Here is a 22,582-nt window from a genome sequence, read left to right on the forward strand (position 1 = left end):
ACTTCAGCCCTCCTAGTACGCGGGAATGTACCCTTCTAGCTGTTTGGTCAACTCTGCAGTGGGTAAATACGACTGGCCAGCTCAACATCGCTGTACAAGTCCAGTTGCTAAGCACTCCCTATGCTGCATCAGGTTTTAGTTAACATGGGGAGCACTCCTCCGACTGATGCTTGAGACCCAGTGGAATAAGTGGAGCAGTGATTCACTGCTCTACAGTTTTCACCGCCCCAAGCAGCGCGCCGAATTGCCGCCGCGGGCAGCGGGGGCAGTCCATCTGCCCTTAGAGCGGCAGGCACGTTTCCGCGGCGGCGGCAATTCGGCAGTCGCTTCTATGTTTAGCTGAAGCCGCCCCGGACAGCTAAACATAGAAGCTGCCGCCGAATTGCCCTCACCGCGGAAACGCACCTGCCGCCCTAACGGCGCACGGACTGCCCCCACCGTCCACGGTGGCAATTCAGCGCGCTGCTTGGGGGCAAAGCAACAGGGACTGCCGACCCTTGCAGAATGCTGCCCCAAGCACCAGCTTGGAATGCTGGTGCCTGGAGCCGGCCCTGGCAGTGAGTACCAATTAGACCTGTGGGTTGTGCATGCAGAGTTCCCCACTTGCGGCTTAGGCCCGATACATACAAGGACATTTACACAATGCATTGCTTCTCAAGCCATGTGTGCATAGCTGCCTTGTAAGAACAAGAGAGGAGGGAATGCATATTAATTACTCCACCCAGAAACATGATGTTTGGCAGAATAACTACCAATATAACCACTCCTTCCAACATATCAATCAGAAACCAGGTACTAAGATATTCTTAATGGCTGGCATCTAATCTTTGGCAAACTCCCTAGATAATTCTGTGAGCAGCTTAGTACTGTCTCTGGATCAGCTATGTAGTTTGACAGAGGGATAGGCTGCTTGAATTGTCTGATATTTTGCTGCTTCTTTCTTTGAATTTCTTTTGATTCTGAGAAATCTAAGCAATTTTCTCTCTCACAAATCATTCTGCAATCTACCATACATTTAAGCGACTTCTTAAAGAGAGATTTTTAAGAACTGAAATTTTGCAGGCCTGGGCATCTCAATATGTCCTGATGCCTTTTCCTATTTAAAATAACCCACATATGTTTTAAAGCAGAAAACTTTTAGAAATTAGTGACTTTGTATGTATAACTACTTTTTACAGCCTTTTATATTACTACCTCCAAAGAACCACATGCTAGGCGAAATTCATGCTGGTACAGGCTGCCATCGCAAGGCCAAGTGTATTATTTTGGTCCCAACTAAGCCCTTAATATAGGACTTAAATAGAACTGAAGTATTGCATAGGACATCTGCTTTAGGGGGAATTTTCATTTAAGGAGATTTCCCATTGAGTTACATAGAACGGATATCAGCTACAAAGGGGGTAATGTCTACAAGAGTGTAGCAAGATACTTGTAGCAAGATTTCTTCATGAAACATGTTATAAAAGAAATTCAAATATAAGAATGTTAAGTTTGTTACCTAAGCCAAGAAAAAAAAATGGGATTCAGAATTAAGGATCAGGCTCTGAATAAGTGGTCACAATAAGCTTCAGTAGAAGAACAATAATGTGTTCTCTTGTGCCTAAGTAAGATGTTATTCTGAAAACTTCCATACATTTGATGGGTTAAGTTACAACCTTCGCTATCTTTTAATGCAATTTTTGGGGTTCTTTTCACTTTGCAGTGTGCGCTTAACAATGAATTCTATTAGAATGGTGTCCCTAGCCTCTCTTTGCCAGAAGCTTGGAATGGGCAACAGGGGATGGATCACTTGATGATACCTGTTCTGTTCATTCCCTCTGGGGCACCTGGCATTGACCGCTGTCAGAAGACAGGATACTGGGCTAGATGGACCTTTGGTCTGACCCAGTATGGCCATTCTTATATTCATGTTCATAGAGGGGCAAAAAAACACCTTTGAAAGTTCATATGCTTATGTGGATGTGAAATATATGGGACAAATTCTTCTTGATGCATCAGAATGGCTCCTCAGATCTGCTTTTTCCTCTAACCTGGGAGCATGAGGCTGGGGTAGAAAAATTGCATGATTCCAAATCACTCTGCCGCTGTATTTTATCTACATAGACTTCTAAGAACAGGTGTGTGTCCTAAACTCTAGGCATCCTTGGCAATCATTTTAAACCCACCAAATAAACATTAAACCTGCAGCAACCTCCACTGCACACAGCACTAATTAGATCAGGGGTTCTCAAACTGGGGGTCGGGACTCCTCAGGGGGTCGTGAGATTATTACATTGGGGGGGTCGCAAAATGTCAGCCTCCAGCCCAAACTCCGCTTCACCTCCAGCATTTCTAACGGTGTTAAATATATTAAAATGGGTTTTTAATTTATAAGGGGAGGTCACACTCAGAGGCTTGCTGTGTGAAAGGGGTCACCAGTACAAAAGTTTGAGAACCACTGAATTAGATAGTACTTACAGCAAAGTAAAGGTGTGAAAACTAACTAATGATAGCTCCTCAGCAAAATCCCCTTCTCCAAATCCCTTGTGAAAGGTAAACTTTTCAGTGTGCCCTAGGGATTAATAAACCTGGATGATTTCAGACCAAGTGGGAAGCAAGTTCCAAAGCCAAAAGGTTCTCAAATACTAGGCTGAGAGGGCTATACAAGTGGATAAATGGCAAGATAAAATGCCCTGCCAACAACTCCCTCCCTGATACTCAAAGAGAGTCAGCTTGAGTGCTTCCACTGATCTTAGCTGTGGCAGAGAGACAAGCAGGCTGGGAAGTATGCAGGTCCAAGGCCAGTTAGGGTTTTATAGGCAGATCACAAAGCAAGAGTGTAACATGCTCCTGCTGAGATACCTGCTCAGCATGAAGCACACTCTGTACCTGCCACCTTCAGTCCCTGCATGGATTGAAGACCCAGCCCAAAGATTGAAAAGACTGAAAATTAACAGTTAAGGGAACCAGACAATTCCCAAGCACGAAATAATCCTTCCCAGGCAAAGCAGCCCTAAAACTGCTCAGGCAACCAGTGCAGGATTCCCCCTTCCTAGTGGCATTTCTGGGTAGTGTAGAGCTGCAATAGTAGCTTCTACACGAGTCCCCTCCTGGTACAAGGAGCACAGACAGGGCATTCCTTCACCTAACAAGCCCCTCAGGGTATCAGGCTGCTTACGAGGACAGCAGAAGGCACATTTGCACCTCCTAATGGTAGGAGCACTGTTCTGCTATAGCTTTAAAACTCCTTTTCTGATATTTTGTCAATCTTCCCAGAAAATTTCCTCCTGGGGATGACACGTGGCATGTGAAATTTTGGGGGAACTTGGTATCTTTTGGAGAAATTTGGAGAGGTTGGGTGAAAACTGGATATATAATAGGAAGCTAGCTCCATCCTTATCTATAGCGCAGCTACCATCACTCCATAATGCCAAGCCCATCACTAGTATCTCTTACCACTTCTGCTGCTTCAGGAAAAGTGGAAGCTGACTGCTTAAATCCACCCACCTTCCCTCCCTGTTCCTTAGGTGGCCCCTAAAGTAGCTGGCCATGGGAGCAGTCCATGTACATATATGGCTGTAGGCTCAGTCTGCAAGGCCAAACTTTCTCTCTCTTCCGTTGCAGAACTTGGCTCAGTTAAGAGCAGCACAAGGAAATTAGCAACATCCCAGGCAGCATATAGCATGCTGCTGAATGGGAGAATAGGGAGACAGTCTTACCAGGGGAGGATGGAGAGAGCAGGGGAGAAATAAACAAGTAGTGGAGGAAAAAATTAAGAGCAAGAAAGGAAAAGAAGAAACATCCAGGAACAAAAAACACAAGACAAAGAAGAAAACGAGAACAGAAAAATATTGCAACTGATAGGTAACAGTGCAAAGTGGTACATGGGGAGGAGGGTACTCAGCAGCTGATTCATCCCTACAGACTCCAGCACACTATAATCAGGAATCAGTCCTTTTCTTTAAAACATATTCCAGTTGTTTGGTTTGGTTCTCTTTGTGGTGAGTCTAGTCACCAGACAAGAGTGACCATTTATTTCAAAGGTGAAGTCATTTTGTGTGCTGCCTAGACAGTGAAGGGCAATTTACATGACAGGCACTCAGTGCTATCCATGACCCATTACTGGCAGCCAAAAATTACCATCCTGACACATTAACTTTCATCAATTTAGGATGCATGTTCCTCAGCTGTCTCTGATGTAACCCTTCACATCTGGTAGTCCCAGGGCACCAAGCAGACCAAAACAAAACACCACCCTATTTCCTAACCAACATCTATTTGAATACAAAAATAAGCTAACATGCAAATTTCACTTTTTGCCTAATAATGCTCATCTCGACTAAGCACTTATTACAGACCCTTGTTTTCTTGCAAAGTCTTAAGAAGTGCAAAGGTAACTCAGCCCCAGTTCACCACCCCCAAGAACACCCACTTACAATGACGACACAATCAAAGCCTTTTCACTGTACAAGACTTCTCTTTTATAAAGACTTTGGTTAAATATGTAAGCAATTTCATAGACAGAAAATCTGAGTTATTTTCAAAAGGTCATCTTTTCCAAATGGTTAATTTGAACTTATGATCTCATTGTACTCTATCTGACATTTAGATTAGTAACTTTTGAACAGCTGAATTTAAGGTCATTACTACCAGAAGCCATTTACTTTTTTTCCCCTCTAGTGGCAGATTATTCAAATACTCTGTTATAAGGAAGTCTTCTCACCTTGTGCTGGCATTTGTGCGGCACCCACAGCTATGCATATCGCAAGAAAAAGGAGGAGGGTTTTCCTAAAAGAAAAAAAAATTTAATGTGAAAAAATTCTTAATCAATCAACAGTTTAAAACTCCCTGGGATTTAGAAGGCCTGAATCAAAGCCATTTGAAGTCAACAAAAAGACTCTTATTGATTTCACTTAGTTATGGATCAGAGACACAGTACCCTCAGATTGTAGAACTTTCCATTGATGCTGATAGGAAGTTTCACACAAGGGTCAAGGATAATATGTCCTCACGTTTCAACCAACACATACCCAGTAGATACATTCTACATTGTCTTGTGAATCAGAGTCAATTATATAATTTTGAAATTATTTTATTGTATCTGTTTCATATTTAGAGGCTGTTATATAGTAAACTACTTTCTAGAAAAATACTATTGTAATGAAAATATAAGACATGACAATTTGTTACACATGATGATCATTGTGCATTGTACCCACTACCAATTTTATTGCATATTCTATCAGTTTATCCAGAAATGAAAATGGTGTGCAGTAACTAATAATTGTGTAGGTCTTTTACTTCCTTCTTTTCTACTTGCATGACCAAGACCCCAGTTATAACCGCTAGTGTTTCCCAGGAGGCAGTGTATCATGCTCTCCTAGTGGTATAAAAATCACAGAACATCTTTGGAATAAGACTCCATGCTCAGAGGGGCACTCCTGTATTCTCAGGTGACCCATGAGCATAGATAGCAACAAAAATAGATTAAGTAAGATCCATTTAGATAATGTGTCTGGATTTTTTGAGCAAGAGTCCATTAACACTAAATCTGTGTAATGCAGAAGGAAAATCAACTGTGACAATGACATTTTACAATTTCAGTTAATTTTTACTCTTGATTTTATCGCATTACATTTCTTTCTTAAATCCTTCTAATTTTGGTGGATATTCCAAAGTGAAAGAACCAGACTTAGAAATAATTTAACAGTAGCAGCTCTTATTTATACAGTATTAAATAAGAATTGTCCCTACAAGAGAATATCAGTTCTTCAAACATTTCACATTATTGTACATATGGACCCAATTCTGCAAACATTTACTACCACAGTGCTTACTACTGTGAATAGCCACATTGGCTTCAGTGGGACTAGTCATGGTAATAAACACTAGATCCAACACTATGTGTCTGTAGGGTCAGGCTCTATATCAGCATAGCAGCTGAATTAAAGGGGGAAAATATTTTAGAGCTACAAGTCTCAACTAAACACCTGTAGTTCAATGGGATTCAATTTCATCAGATTATTGCTCAAATTATGTAAATCAAGGTCAAGTACAGGATAAACAACTGATTCAAATAGCACCAGCAAATAGGCTTCTTCTGGCTAAAGTTTAAACAAAAGGACTTCTTCCACCCAGAGTTCATTAAAGGGTCACCTTAGGCCCAAAATTTGTGCAAATGAGTTTTTACAAGATCTATGAGGAGAAATGTTCTATGATTTTGTAAGAATTCGAGTGAAAACAGTATCTTGTTTGGATTTAAACATTTCTTTAGAATGTTCATAACTCAAACACATTAGCAACGTGCTAGTGAAGGAGAATCAAAGTATGAGTGAAATGAAACAAGAAAACAAACACAAAGTGGAAAAGTAAGTTGGATGACTGACATACTACTAGTAACAGAGGTAAAGCCAATGTTTTATTTAAATATATCAGACTAATTTGCCTCTCACTTATACAGGTTTATAGTGGTGTAACTCCATTGGCTTAAAAGGAGTTACTTCTAACTAATACTAGTGGAAGAGGAGACTCACGGATTTTGAAAACACCAGTGTCCCTTCCAACAAACAGGATACGTGCAGCAAGTATTCACCAATAAATAGCTTCCTACAGACAAATTCTGTTCATAGTATCCCACTATCAGCTCTGCCCACATCCACACAGCAATGGATCTCAACAGCTCATTCTTCTAATATAGTCCTTCCTGAAGACACACATTTTCACTGCAGCTGAAACCACTCTGTCTGAGTCCTCTGGCCACTGATGTTCTGAAGACAAACGCCCATGGTAGATACTATGTGGCAGGAGTGAATTTTATAGACCCAACAAGTACAATTCATCAAAGGTGTTTTGTTTTAAAAAGATACTTTAAAAAATACTCCAGGTGGTAACATCTTTGTTGTTCTTTTCTGGCTGACTGAGCAAGTGACACTGACATCACCCAAGAACCACCCTCCATTACTGATATATTAGGCTAAATATTCTATTAACTGTATAATATTTCAGATGCTTAGGAAAAAATAGCAATATGTACAAAATTAAACTAGGTATAGCTACAGCGCTAGATATGCCCTTATGATGCAATCTGTCACAAATCAAAGGAAAGTTTTCACTGTATAAGGCTTGCATAGAATTCTTAAGAAGGTAAGCCCCAAATTGTCAAACTAGGTAAGTGGCCTTATTTTCAAAGGACGTCAGAGTCTTATTTAGGTAACTTTATATGGATTTACTGTAGGTGCTTTTTAGACACCTAAGCCATGGAAAAGAGTTCATAGATAAGAAATCTGGGTAACTACAGGTTTGTAACCTTAATTGCTGCTTACAACTAAAAGTTTTTTAAAAGAGATATGCATATATAATAGGTGGGATTTTCAAAGGTGCTCATTGTTGATCTAACTGCTTTCACTGAAAAATCACTGGAAATTTTACCACTGATTTAAATGGCAGGAGAATGGGGTCAACATTCAAAATCCCACCCTATAAGTGTGAGTCAAACTGCAGATATCTTTGTTACCTATTTCTTTACACACACATGCAGGACACATTTATATTTTAAAATAGCTATTCAGTTTTTTGGCTCTGCTTTTCCTGCTTTCTTTCATGGCTGATGGAATTGCTGTAGTTCTTCTTGCCTTCACAGCAAGAAATGCCTTTTACAAGCATTTTTAGCTGCCATTCACCAGCAAAAACCACTGGCTGACATCTGAAACCCAGGTGATGCAATGGGTTTGCATTTTAGGCTTTCATTTCTGGAGACCTGAATCCAAATCCTAATGTAATGTCACAAGTGAATGTGAGCACATAGTAATCCCCATTCGTATATATATCATACAACCTGACACTGTCTGACTTTACCCATGAGATGCTCAAAGCTAGGAGGTCAGATTTTAGCTGCTGTAACAAAAATACCTATGTATGGATGCTTGTATTGTACCTGCCCACAGTGTGCATGGCTCAACCTCAACCCACTGTTATTAGTGACTTTTTTAAGCATCAATTTGACTCCCAAATGAACAAAAACAAACAAAATAATCCCAACAATTTCATTAACAGGACTCATAAGAACATAAGAATGGCAGTACTGGGTCAGACCAAAGGTCCATCTAGCCCAGTATCCTGTCTACCGACAGTGGCCAATGCCAGGTGCCCCAGAGGGAGTGAAACTAACAGGTAATGATCAAGTGACCTCTCTCCTGCCATCCATCTCCACCCTCTGACAAACAGAGGCTAGGGACACCATTCCTTACCCATCCTGGCTAATAGCTATTAATGGACTTAACCTCCATGAATTTATCCAGTTCTCTTTTAAACCCGGTTATAGTCCTAGCCTTCACAACTTCCTCAGGCAAGGAGTTCCACAAGTTGCCTGTGCGCTGTGTGAAGAAGAACTTCCTTTTATTTGTTTTAAACCTGCTGCCCATTAATTTCATTTGGTGGCCCCTTGTTCTTGTATTATGTGTATAAGTAAATAACTTTTCCTTATCTACTTTCTCCACATCACTCATGATTTTATATACCTCTATCATATCCCCCTTAGTCTCCTCTTTTCCAAGCTGAAAAGTCCTAGCCTCTTTAATCTCTCCTCATATGAGACATGGTCCAAACTCCTAATCATTTTAGTTGCCCTTCTCTGAACCTTTTCTAATGCCAGTATATCTTTTTTGAGGTGAGGAGACCACATCTGTACACAGTATTCAAGATGTGGGCGTACCGTGGATTTATATAAGGGCAATAATATATTCTCTGTCTTATTCTCTATCCCCTTTTTAATGATTCCTAATATCCTGTTTGCTTTTTTGACTGCCTCTGCACACTGCGTGGACATCTTCAGGGAACTGTCCATGATGACTCCAAGATCTTTTTCCTGATCTGTTGTAGCTAAATCAGGGCCGCCCGGGGTGGGTGGGGGCGGTCCGGGTCTTTGGCGGCATTTTGGCGGCGGGGGTCCCTTCAGTGCTGCCGAAGACCTGGACTGCTGCCGGGTGAGTAAAAGTGCCACAGCTCCCCCACTTTGCCCCAGGCCCCCTGAGTCCTCTGGGCGACTCTGAGCTAAATTAGCCCCCGTCATATTGTATGTATAGTTGGGGTTATTTTTTCCAGTTCGCATTACTTTACATTTATCCACATTAAATTTCATTTGAAATTTTGTTGCCCAATCACTTAGTTTTGTTAAATCTTTTTGAAGGTCTTCACAGTCTGCTTTGGTCCTAACTGTCTTGAGCAGTTTAGTATCATCTGCAAACTTTGACACCTCACTTTTTACCCCTTTCTTCAAATCATTTATGAATAAGTTGAATAGGATTGGTCCTAGGACAGACCCTTGGGGAACACCACTAGTTACCCCTCTTCATTCTGAAAATTTACCATTTATTCCTACCCTTTCTTCCCCGTCTTTTAAGCAGTTCTCAATCCATGAAAGGACCTTCCCTTTTATCCCATGACAGCTTAATTTACGTAAGAGCCTTTGGTGAGGGACCTTGTCAAAGGCTTTCTGGAAATCTAAGTACACTATGTCCACCGGATCCCCCTTGTCCACATGTTTGTTGACCTCTTCAAAGAACTCTAATAGATTAGTAAGACACGATTTCCCTTTACAGAAACCATGTGACTTTTGCCCAACAATTTATGTTCTTCTAGGTGTCTGACAATTTTATTCTTTACTATTGTTTCAGCTAATTTGCCCGGTACAGATGTTAGACTTACCAGTCTGTAATTGCCAAGATCACCTCTAGAGCCCTTTTAAAATATTGGCATTACATTAGCTATCTTCCAGTTGTTGGGTACAGAAGCCAATTTAAAGGACAGGTTACAAACCATAGTTAACTCAAATGTGAAGTTGCGGAAGTATTATTTCAGAACTCTTGGGTGAATGACATCTGGTCCCGGTTACTTGTTAATGTTAAGTTTATCAATTAATTCCAAAACCTCCTCTAGTGACACTTCAATCTGTGACAGTTCCTCAGGTTTGTCACCTACAAAAGCCGGCTCAGGTTTGGGAATCTCCCTAATATCCTCAGCCGTGAACACTGAAGCAAAGAATTCGTTTAGTTTCTCCGCAATTACTTTATCGTCTTTAAGTGCTCCTTTTGTATCTCGATCATCAGGTGGCCCCAGTGGTTGATTAGCAGGCTTCCTGCTTCTGATGTACTTAAACATTTTGTTATTACCTTTTGAGTTTTTGGCTAGCCGTTCTTCAAACTCTTTGGCTTTTCTTATTACATTTGTACACTTAATTTGGCAGTGTTAATGCTCCTTTCTGTTTACCTCACTAGGATATGACTTCCACTTTTTAAAAGATGCCTTTTTATCTCTCACTGCTTCTTTTACATGATTGTTAAGCCACGGTGGCTCTTTTTTAGTTCTTTTACTGTGTTTCTTAATTTGGGGTATACATTTAAGTTGGGCCTCTATTATGGTGTCTTTAAAAAGCATCCATGCAGCTTGCAGGGATTTCACTTTAGTCACTGTACCTTTTAATATCTGTTTAACTAACCCCCTCATTTTTGCATAGTTCCCCTTTCTGAAATTAAATGCCACAGTGTTGGGCTGTTGAGATGTTCTTCCCACCACAGGGATGTTAAATGTTATTATATTATGGTCACTATTTCCAAGCGGTCCTGTTATAGTTACCTCTTGAACCAGCTCCTGCGCTACGCTTAGGACTAAATTGAGAGTTGCCTCTCCCCTTGTGGGTTCACGTACCAGCTGCTCCAAGAAGCAGTCATTTAAAGTATCGAGAAATTTTGTCTCTGCATTTTGTCCTGAGGTGACATGTTCCCAGTCAATATGGGGATAATTGAAATCCCCCACTATTATTGAGTTCTTAATTTTGACAGCCTCTCTAATCTCCCTTAGCATTTCATCATCACTAGCACCAGGGGCGGCTCCAGGCCCCAGCAAGCCAAGCGCGTGCTTGGGGCGGCAAGCTGCGGGGGGCGCTCTGCCGGCGCCGCGAGGGCGGCAGGCAGGCTGCCGTCGGTGGGTTGCCTGCGGAGGGTCCGCTGGTCCCGTGGCTTCGGCGGACCTCCCGCAGGCAAGCTGCGGAAGGCAGCCTGCCTGCCGTGCTTGGGGCAGCAAAATTCCTAGAACCGCCCCTGACTAGCACTATCCTGGTCCGGTGGTCGATAATAGATCTCTAATGTTATATTCTTATTAGAGCATGAAATTACTATCCATAGAGATTCTATGGAACATGTGGATTCGTTTAAGATTTTTTACTTAAGACTCCACTCAGGATGCTTGCTTGCCTACTTCTTTAACTTGCCAGCAAGTTAAAGAAGTATGGATTGGATGAATGGACTATAAGGTGGCTAAAAAGCTGGCTAGATTGTCGGGTCCAACAGATAATGATCAACAGCTCGATGTCTAGTTGGCAGCTGGTATCAAGCGGAATGCCCCAGGAGTTGGTCCTGGGGCCGGTTTTGTTCAACATCTTTATTAATGATCTGGATGATGGGATGAATTGCACCTTCAGCAAGTTCTCAGATGACACTAAGCTGGAGGGAGAGGTAGATAAGCTGGAGGGTATGGATAGGGTCCAGAGTGACCTAGAGAAATTGGAGGATTGGGCCAAAAGAAATCTGATGAGGTTCAACAAGGACAAGTGCAGAGTCCTGCACTTAGGAAGGAAGAATCCCATGCACTGCTACAGGCTGGGGACCAACTGGCTAAGGAGCAGATCTGCAGAAAAGGACCTGGGGATTACTGTGGATGAGAAGCTGGATATGAGTCAGCAATGTGCCCTTGTTGCCAAGAAAGCCAACAGCATATTGGGTTATATTAGTAGGAGCATTGCTAGCAGATCAAGGGAAGTGATTATTCCCCACACCTGGAGTATTGCATCCAGTTTTGGTCCCCCCACTACAGAAGGGATGTGGACAAATTGGAGAGAGTCCAGAGGAGGGCAACGAAAATTATTAGGGGACTGGGGCACATGACATATGAGGAGAGGCTGAGGGAACTGGGATTATTTAGTCTGCAGAAGGGAAGGGTGAGGGGGGATTTGATAGCAGCCTTCTGAAGGGGGTTTCCAAAGAGGATGGAGCTCGGCTGTTCTCAGTGGTGGCAGATGACAGAACCAGGAGTAATGGTCTCAAGTTGCAGTGGGGGAGATCTAAGTTGGATATTAGGAAAAACCATTTCACTAGGAGGGTGGTGAAGCACTGGAATGGGTTACCTAGGGAGGTGCTGGAATCTCCATCCTTAGAGGTTTTTAAGGCCTGGCTTGACAAAGCCCTGGTTGGGATGATTTAGTTGGGATTGGTCCTGCTTTTAGCAGAGGATTGGACTAGATGACATCCTGAAGTCTCTTCCAATCCTAATATTCTATGATTCTATGCTTAAGGAAACCCCCATATTCTAAAAGCAAAGGTGGTTCTTCCTTAACATTCTAACAGGTCTATTCATATTAAATAGGGATAGCTATTGTATGTCACATATATTTATTTTTTACATACTCATCAATAATTACAGGATGAGTCCAAAGGATTCTGAAAAGCTGAAGGTTACAGAAATATAATTGGATATGCAGATATATTAATGGAGAGGTAAAGACAAATGTCTGGCATATACAGCTCCCTTCCCCAGCTAATGTCAAGAACAGGTAATGAATTAGACAAGGAAAAGACTAAAAGACAACCATAGGGACTGAGGTCCCCCAATAGTTGAGAAAATCCTATTCCTTCTGCTTCTTTACTCCACAACAGGTAAAATATTTTGTAAATTGTGCCTTTCCCCTGATCTGCAGTTGCGCAAGAGAGCTGCTCCGTGCCTATAGAGGAGGAGGGATGAAGAATTAAGGAAGTTGCTGTCATGGGATGAAAATTCATTTGCATGAGTTCTCACTTCTCAATCAAGACCACAATTTTTCAAGTCTTGGTGCTGGTTAAGGGCCAATTCTTACCCACTTTGCTCATATAAGCAGTCCCACTGAAAGCAGTGGGACTGCTTGCTGCATAAGGCTTGGAGGATTTGGCACTAAAAGGGGGTTATTTTTTCCCCTCCCCATGGGTTTCTAGAGCAGGTTATTCATTTTCTCTGCTGAATAACTCAGCTTCGACCCTCTTCTTCCTGGGACTTCACGACCCTAGTTACAAACCCCAAATTACAAAACGAGTCTTATTATACTTTGCCTCAGCTAGAAGAAGTTCTTAATCCTTGGGCAAGCAGGAGTGAGTGAAATGTTTCAAGCCCTGCTCCTCACTCTTTATCCAGTCAGACCTTAAGAGAGGAATGAGTGAGCAGTAGGGCCTCATGAACATCAGAGACTCCTGACCCGTCTCCTTAGCCCAACTCATATGTTTGTGCCTGCTGGGCCACCTTCCCTGATGAGACATGAAGGCAGGGAAAGTGGGAATGTCTGTGTTTGGGAGTCAAGCAAAGTAACCTCAAGCTGACTTAACTGCTGGCTGTTTTCTCCCTCTTTCTGAACTCTGGGGCCCCCTGGGGCTGTTTCAGCGACACTTGGCCACTGCCCATTTCCTGTCCTAGAGTCTGGGTCCCCTCCCCGCCCTTATTCCCATCCATTCTTGTCTCCTCACCCTCTCTCATAATTCTGAATATAAGCGTAGGCCGAAGGAAATCACATAATTACATAAGGAATGGAGCAATCAAATGTACTTGAACCACCCCTAGTGAATGTGCCAATCAGTGGTGTTAATGACTGATCATTCTGATATTGCTTTTTGTGATGTGGACACTTGCCCATTAGAATATGGACTAAGGCCATCAGTATTGTTAGTTTCTTCAAGCTAGGGGACTGAATAGTGCAGGGGACTAGTAATGATCACAGCCTGCCCTGGTCAGCAATGACTGAAAATTATTACCACCTGATGACTGTTCAGTGACATGCAGGGCTCAGAATAACAAACGAACTAAAAACACCCCATGTCTCTAGTTGTTACAGTTGCAAAGAAAAGCTTAAAAATGTGAACCAACTGGAAATTAAGCAGCGAAGAGTGTGCAGGGAGCCTAGAACAATAGATGTGAGCAGCCCCATTCATTTCATTTAAATGTTAACTCAGATACCCAGTGATGATGATTTAAATGTCAACATTATTAACTATTTCACTCTTCCTGTATAAAAGGAGTGGGAGGATCACAGATCTATGCAATTTATTGAGAATGACAGCTCATTTTGGTGCTGAAAGTGGGTGCCATTTGGGAGATACCGCCCTTTTTGGGGGGTGGGGCGTGGGAGCAAGTCAAAGAGCAAGTTCAAGAAGCCTGCCGGAATCCATGAATATATTCAAGCCCCACCAAAAGAAAACCCAGTTCAAAGCTGGAAGTTGAAGCTAGACAAATTCAGACTGGAAATAAGACATAAATATTTCATGGTCAGAGTAATTGACCAGTGGAGCAGTTTGTCAAGGGTTGTGGAGGATCCTCCATCAATGACAATTATGAAATCAAGATGGGATGTTTTTCTAAAAATTATACTCCAGGAATTATTTTGGGGAAGTTCTATGGTTTATGTTACACAGGAAGCCAGACTAGATGATCATGATGGTCCCTTCTGGGCCTTGGAACCTACGATTCTATGAATCAAAGAACCCAGAGAGCACACATGCTCATATTTTGAACATTTACACAATCTGCTGCGACCAGCTTCTGATTTTGGTGACTCAAATGGGTGGCGCTTATTTTGTGAGCAGATCTTATACTACCACCATTTCCCCCAATTGCACTCCTGGTGACATGTGAATTGGTTGGTGTTTTCAGTCCTGTTCCTAGTTTGCCCACATTAAAACTGGAACTAATTAGCTCCCTTATTGGCAGTGATATTAGAAAGACTAAGATAGAGCTAGCACAGAGTTAGCTATCCTCACTCTCCTATAGATGTGTTCTCCACAACAGAGATGAAACATATTGGATAAGCCACTCAAGAGGTGTGCAAGGAGCTGTCCTTAAATTATGTAAGGAATTAGGGGATGGGTGGGTCCTTAATTTTGCATGTTGGTTTTAGGGTTACAAAGTGTTACAAGGAGTGGATGGGTTTTGAAAATCACTGACAAATGTGTTACATAATTTATGGATGCCCCCTCAAGACCTCTCAGGTTTGAGCCCTAAAGAATCACTGATTAGATATACATTAACAGGAATTCTTCTAGATTAATTTTCATGGATTTCTGGTGACAAGAATCTGTTGTTCTGCTAGCAACCATTTCTATTAACTTTCATTATGGTCTGCATTAATGAACTGAGAGGCCCACACTTCTGCATGCTGCAGAGAATAGCTCCATACAGACTGTTTGCACTGCAAGTGCAGAGAGAGGATGGGCAGCAGGCCAGGGATGAGATGAGGCCAGTGTACCATTCCTCTCCTCTCTGAGGAAGAGTGCTGAAATAGAACAGCGATAAGGACTACTGCAGTAGTGGCCTGAGAGAAGTTCTGCTACTCCACCATGGATTTGGAGGAAGGATGCCTCCCTCCCTGGTGCTTGCACACCTCCCCTGTGGACACCCAAGTTACTCAGGCTGTGCACTGTGAATAGGACTTGGCATAAGGTAACACATGTAGTATGTACCTAGAAGAACTTTTTTTTTTAATGTTGACAAAATTTGGAATAAAACAACTGAGAAAAATAAAAGGAAATAAGTTACTACAAATCTTTTGTGAATTTTTTACCTGATTCTTTTTTTATTTTAACCAGTTCTGCTATCTACAGTATCTTAAATACTTCCATTTGGATGACCCAAGGAAAGCCTTTCATTAAAGTATTCCTCTATGTCCTCCTCTTCACTAATAAATTTAGGTTTTGTTTTTTTCATTTTATCGACTGTGATACCAATATAAGATTTAAATAAAACAACAATTCAGGACTTGCAGTTAATCAAATGTAAAAAGTCTGTAAATAAAAGTATCATAGGGTTATATGGTTCACATTTAAGAATTAAAAGTTTTGTCAATTGAACTCAAAGGGAGCCTGGAAGTGCAAGGAATGCACAATCAGATACATTACTGCATACCCTGCACAGGGAACACTGGAGCCCAATTTGACCTAACAGCATCCCCTCAAAAAGGTGCTTTTTAGATAGTAAAAAATTGTGTACTTTCCATGAGGCCTTTGTTTGCTTAACACAAACACTCCATTATCCCAGAAGGTGCTTATTCTCTCTAGTATCAGATGGGTAGCCGTGTTAGTCTGGATCTGTAAAAGCAGCAAAGAGTTCTGTGCCACTTATAGACTAACAAATGTATTGGAGCATGTGACACGCATCCAGTGAAGTGGGTATTCACCCACGAAAGCTCATGCACCAGTACATTTGTTAGTCTATAAGGTGCCACAGAACTCTTTGCTGCTTTTATTTTCTCTATTTGCTCAGCTAACCTGGGGACAAAATACCTCTAACTGTACTTATGCAAGTAAACTCACTGGAGTCAATGGGACTATTTCTGAGAGTAAGCGAGACTCGGCCCAAAATTATTTCTGTGTGTAAGGCAAGCAGGATCTGGCTCTTGAATTACACTTAGTTCTCCCAAACATTAGAGGGTACTCATCTGCCTTTGCTTCTAATTGAGATAACCCCCCCGTCAACACACACATTCTCTCTCTCTCTCTCTCCCTCTCTCTCTCATTGCCCTTTAAGAAAACACAACTATCTTGGATAAATATGTCATGTTGTTTAAACCCTGCCAGGCGGAGCTTCCTATAATACTTTTCTCCCTGGCTGGCGACATACATGAAGTTTATTAATGGATGAGTTGCTACTGATTCTGACACAAGACTATTGGGCAGGGAAAGACAGCTCCCCTGCCAGGAATGTGCAAACCAACCCCAGTGTCCCAACAGCAGCAGCCTCCCAAGAAGCCAAACTCCTTCCCTGCTGCTACTTTCATGTTGCTGTGTTACACAAATGTATGAGATTTTTCAAACTCTTCCATCCCATTTCAAATCGTTCAGATTTTTTCCCATCTGGACCCAATTTGCAAAGCCCTGAATTACCCATGAATCCATCCGAGGGCCTAATTCAGAGAATGCAGGGCTTGGGAAGGGGAGCTGAAGGAGCAATTTGGTCAGTTAGTAAGTAAGAAATAGCAGGCAGCAGTTCTAAGCCAGTGCCTGGGACACAGGGACCCCTCATGCTTAAACAGCTGTCAGGAGTAGAATTTAAAGTGACAGAATACAGAGCAGGATCTTTACTTCAGCTTAAACCCAGAAACAATCCCTGCAGCACACAGTGTGTCTGGACTTCTAAAAAACAAAAGTTATTTAAACCAACTGATTGTTATTATTATTATTTTATTTGCATTAGTGTAGCGCTCAAACTAGCTGAACACCACAAGTTTTGGACACAATTAGGTAAACTTCAGTTTGTGCTGTTGTACTGCTTTAACAAATGTATTTGCATTTATCTAGCATTAAGATCCCTCTACAATTTTGTTTAATCCCACAGTTACTTTAGATTTAAGCAGCAAAGAGTCCTGTGGCACCTTATAGACTAACAGACGTTTTGCAGCATGAGCTTTCGTGGGTGAATACCCACTTCTTTAAGGTTGCTCAAGGGGAAATCCGACCAACACAATCACTGAAGATCAATCAGATCCTGAATTAAGGCAACCTACATTCATATGCCTTAATAACTAAACATCACTCAAAGATCCCTCACCTCCACAACAAACTCCCTTGCACTTGCACTATATAACCAGTCACAATGTACAAACCAAATGCCTCTACTGCCCACTCAAATTTACAAGCAACCTTAATTCTGACCACAGCTAGGTTAACATATAAACTTGACAGATGTGCACTGATAAAGTCTATAAAGTTATTTTTACATGAAAAAGTATGAAATCATAAAGTTGTATGTTTTAGTGCTGCATAGAGGAATTTGGTGTGTGCACAGTGGTAGTTATATGTTGCAAATGCAAGAGAAGTTGTGGAAGTAAGGAGGCATTTGAATATAGGTTGCCTGACCTCATGATCTTGATTTTCAGTAATTCAGAAACCTAAACTGTCAGCAAAGGTTTTGGTTTGTTAGCAAGAATTTCCCAGTTTTTAATAAATACTGTATATGTCAACTCTGATAGTTATTCACATGGCTAGCTGTCATCATTGACAGGCAGCAACCCCCACAGAGCCACAATCTCCACACACCCTCTTGGACCCTTGCATACAGCCCGGATTGCCCCCAGGCTCCCCACCCCACACAACTTCGCTGCCCCCCACAGACCCCAGCCTTTCAGTCCTGGTAATATATAACCCCTTCCAAGCTGGGCTTCCCATTGAAAAGCAGAATGCGGTAGGGAGGGGCAGGTAGTGGGGATGGATTGTGCATGGAAAAAGGCCTGAGGCTGGAGGTATAGGTGGACAAGGGAGGATGTAGCTACAGGAAAGCCGGCATGGGCAGGGGCATAGGGATAATCTGTTGGGGGTTATGAATCTGTAGGGGATCTGGGAGTGGCTGCTGGGAAGGGGATGAGGGGACAACAGAGATGGGGGGGATTGGGGCTTGAGCTGATTGGCCGGGGAGCAGAGCTTAGAGGAACTCTGCATTGACAAACCACGGCGGGCTCATCAAAGAGCTCAGCGCTAGGGAACCACGGAGTTGTCCGCTTCCCCCACCACGCTCCCCGCAGCGCCCTGCTCCCCCTCGGTGCTGCTCACCCCGCGCTGGGGTCCCCCGTATGCGGCCGCACGATGCGTGGCGAAGGGGAGCGGGGCTGTGCGGGGACTGAGCCAGAGGGGCAGGGTCCGGGCGGGGGCAGCCCCACTCCGCCGAGCCATCGGCGCTGCCTGGGGAGGGGGGCTCGGCGGTGCTCCAAGGCAGCGGAGCCTGGGAGCTGAACGGGGTCTGCACCGGGCCGCCAGCAAAGCAAGGAACCCCCCCCCTCACACCTCCACCCCTGGGGAGCCCTGCGCGCCCCCACTCAGCCCGCTTCCCCCATCAATTCCCGCTGCGCCTTCCCACCCCACCCCAATACCTCGCCCCAGCCCCGCTATCCCCCCCCCGCAGGTGTGACAGGGAGCAGCAGCTCCGAGCTCCTCCCGCAGCGCCCCCCCCCGCCATGCCTGCCCCCGGCCCCTCTGCTCCCCCGGGCCCCGCAGCACAGGGGGCTCCTCGCGTACACGGGGCGGGGGCAGCACCCGGTGTGCGCCGGTTCTGGAGCTGGGGGGGCCGAAGTCATTTCCATCGGCAGCACCGCCCCAGCCCCCTGCCCGTCTAGCTCGGCCGGCCCGGGGATGAATGAGCGCGAGGCCGGACCCCTGGGTGACGGGGCCTCCGGGGAGTGCGTGGGGCAGTTCCAAGGCGGGCTCAGCTCACCGATGCGGAGTCTGCCCCAGTCGGTGCCCACTGGAGCGGCACGTACGTGAGCAAAGCGAACTGGCTCCTCCAGAGGGAGCGTGTCAAACACGGAGCCTAAATTCCATCGCCGGGCTGTGAAACGGGGATTTCGGGCTTTTTAAAGTGCAAATCTCGCCCCCTCCCCCCCACACACACCCCTCCCCACTGCCGTGCCCGCGCGGCGCACTGGCCAGAGACCACCATGCGCGCCGAAGTGGTGTTTATAGAAACGGGGCCAGCAGACGTTTCTGTACGAAATGAACAAGCGGGAGGCTCGCTGGGACGCCGATCCGTTGCGAAGGAGAACCGGAGCCAAGTCAAACTGCGTCCGGCCAGAGTGATCAGATCGGATTCATCGCCTTGATGTCAACCCCTCCTTACATGTTTAAACAACACAAAGGTGTGTTTACAACGCACATTTCCCAGCCAGGCATCTGCGCCCCAAAACCTCCCCCCCGTCTCCTCCTGCCCTTTCTTCAGAGAGACTGTCACTAAGATGCACCAGCAGAAAGCACTTGTACCTATCTTTTGCCACCCGGGTCTCTGGCAGAATTTGCATGTAAAGATGGGGGGGGGAGCGCCTCCTATTTGGGCTGCCCTCCCTCCCCGCACATACAACTCCACACAAATATTCGAGGGCGTCTTTGCAACTCCCCTCTCGCGGCGGCGAACTGCTGATCTGGGACCTTTCAGCCTCCCCCCAGCTCTTCGCTAGGAGGCTGCAGGCTTCACAAACGCTATTACGAAATGATTCATTTCTGCAGACTCTTTACATAGCCACTAGCCCGAGTAATCAACCTTAGGCTGAACAGGCGAGGGGGGGCTGCAGCTAAGGACTACCAGCTCCCCCTACAAGTGCGTAGGAAAAAAAAGCTTCTTGAGCATATCCTCGATTCTAAAAATAACGCCAGGGTCTGCCCCAGCTGGGAGGAAGTCAAAATACCACTTCCCCTTAGTTTCCTCATATTATTGCCCTCTCTCCTTCAGCAGCAGTTCAGCAGTGACAACAAAATCAGCCCGAGCCCTGCAGCAGCTCCTTGTACTACTGTTGTGTCCTCAGGAGGAGAAGCAAGCTGCGGCCAAACACACACACTCAGTCATCTCTTTATCAACCCCTTGCCCCAACTCCCCCGCTTCATTACTCGGGAAACTCCATAAACTGCTACCCTGGGTGTAAAGGTTCTCGCATTACTAGGCTAAACAGAGCCACGCTAGCACCGTTCATCTGCCTCCCACCCCGGAGAACGCACGGAGCGCAGAATTCTTCCCTCCATGGGAGAAATCGCAAGCCCAGGAGCCCGCAGTTCGGGGGTTGGTTTTTGTTGGTTGTTGAAGATAAGTGAATCCCGTAACTCATTTCGGAAGGGGGAGACCTGGAAGTCGCTAAGCCCGCGAAGCCTGTTTTAGCCGGCAGTGGGAAAAGTGCCAATAAACTTTTCCTTCTGCGCGGCTTGATTGCTTTAACATAAACCGTCTGCAGACCCGCTGGCAGAAGGCCTTTTAAACAGGGCATTTTACAAATTGCAAAGACAAGGGGAACGCGTAGCTCCAAAATAAACTGCCTGCAGTGCTCACAAACACTGACAAGACGTGCGCCGTGTGTGCAGCGAACTGCAATCTTCACTCCCAGCCCCACAACGCACACGCTTGACTGCTGGGCTCTTACTTACGTTTTTGCTGTGGGAGAGATGCTTCCAGTCCTTGTCCTTTTTGCTCCTAAATGCATTTGTCTGCATTTGTCCGAGCAGCGAAGATCTAACCGAAAACAGAAGCCAGCTCCAGACCGCTCAAGGTTCAGGTACTGTCCATGAAATCAACCCCAGAGCAGAGGTCCCTTCCGAGCTCTTGGCAAGCCTAGTGCGTCCCCCGCATGGTGAAGGGGCGTGCCTTGGGGTCTCACTCTCGGGGGAGTTAGGGAGAGGATGGCATCAGTATAAACAAGAGCGGAGCGCTCGGCTTCACACGTGGTTCACAGACAGGAGCCTTTGCAAGTACAGCGGAGCCCTGCATTGGACTCGGCGATCCGCTGCAGGGATGGGGCGGGCCGGGAGGGGACGTGCAGGAGAAATCCTTGGCTGGGGTGAAGAACCGGTGCCCAGGTTAACCAGAGCCTTTGCAAAGCGCTTGGCCGCGGGGTCTAGTGGCGATGCACAGGCGTGCAGCGTTGAGCGCAGCCTGCCTCTGGCTGGGTTGCAGAGTCGCCAGCCGACCCAAGGCAAACCCTCCCCACCCGCGCTCGGTGTTAAATTTCACCGCTCCCTGATTTGCGATTACATCATCAAACCCGCCTCACCCGCGCCTGGGCCGAGCCCCGCAGAGCGCGCGCCTGGCCCGAGGCGGGGCGCACGCGGTCTCGGGGCTCCCGCCTGGGGAGGGAGCTGCCGCCGCCTCCTCGCTCGGCCGCAGCACTGTCTGCAAGTTCTAGCAGCCGCCGGCTGCATCGGCTCCCCTGGGGGCCCTGCGCCTCTTGCAGGGCCAGGGGCGCCGCGCAGCCTTTGTGATCCCTTCCCGAACGCATCTGTCCAGAGGTGGCCTCCTAAAGCATCTTCTCTGCCCCTGCTCCCGCCTTCCTTCTTGCGCTCTGCTTTTCTCCCCAGACACTTCCTTTCTCCTCTGCTCCTTCCCTTGCCCTCCTTCTCCTCCCTGCTCTCGCCCCAGAAGCCTCTCTCAGCTGGCCAGATTTAGCTCTACACCAAGGTAAACGAGAGTAAGGCCAATGAAGTAATTAAGAGCCCCTCTGATTTACATCCACGTCCATGGGAGCCCGGATAACTGCAGTCCACTTCCCTTTCTTGTCATGGTTCTGCTCCAGCTCCCACTGACAGAAGCCCCTGGCTAAACTCGGCTGTCCTGCTCCCTGACAGCCTCACTTACCCACAGCCTTGTCACCTTATATTTACTCATTTAATAAAGAGACATTGCCAAGTCTCCTTTTCATTATACAGTGAATCCTTCTTTCTAAGTATGACCAATTTAATAAAGAGGGGAGGTTTTGTTTCATTTTGTTTTTGGAGCAAATCAATGACACCAGAATTTTTCAGAGTCCTTACCCCAATCTGCTGTTTGCATGTTACCCAAACGGATTAGCAGTGGTGCCGCCAAGCTACAAATGAAGGGGATGGGAGACATAAAACTGATGAATGTATTTAATAAACCTAAATGGTTAGCATCTGCTTAGATTCCTGCTGGGGTTCAGCAGCAAAGTCCTGGCAGAAAGATACAGGCTCAAATAAAATGTGGGGAATGGGGGGGAAAAAAGGATGAAATGATATATAGAGAAAAATGACTTTGCTGGAGGTTTTGCATCTCAAATGTAATT

General features: G+C 45.0%; 1 protein-coding gene across 4 annotated transcripts in view; it reads right to left on the reverse strand.

Annotated features, from left to right (window-relative positions):
* COL24A1 (collagen type XXIV alpha 1 chain) overlaps nt 1-21,151 on the reverse strand; it is a 254,256-nt gene extending 233,105 nt beyond the window's left edge. For all 4 annotated transcript variants that reach the window (XM_045027373.1, XM_045027372.1, XM_045027371.1 and 1 more), the window contains exons 1-2: nt 20,934-21,151; nt 4,703-4,767 (exon numbers count right to left, since the gene is read on the reverse strand). In XM_045027373.1, coding sequence (XP_044883308.1) covers nt 4,703-4,767; nt 20,934-20,989 — 121 coding nt within the window. In that variant the 5' untranslated portion in view covers nt 20,990-21,151. The remainder of the gene's footprint in view (nt 1-4,702; nt 4,768-20,933) is intronic.
* Nucleotides 21,152-22,582: the final 1,431 nt, after the last annotated feature.

The sequence above is a fragment of the Mauremys mutica genome, chromosome 8, assembly GCF_020497125.1.
Source record: "Mauremys mutica isolate MM-2020 ecotype Southern chromosome 8, ASM2049712v1, whole genome shotgun sequence".
Classification (NCBI taxonomy): domain Eukaryota; kingdom Metazoa; phylum Chordata; order Testudines; family Geoemydidae; genus Mauremys; species Mauremys mutica.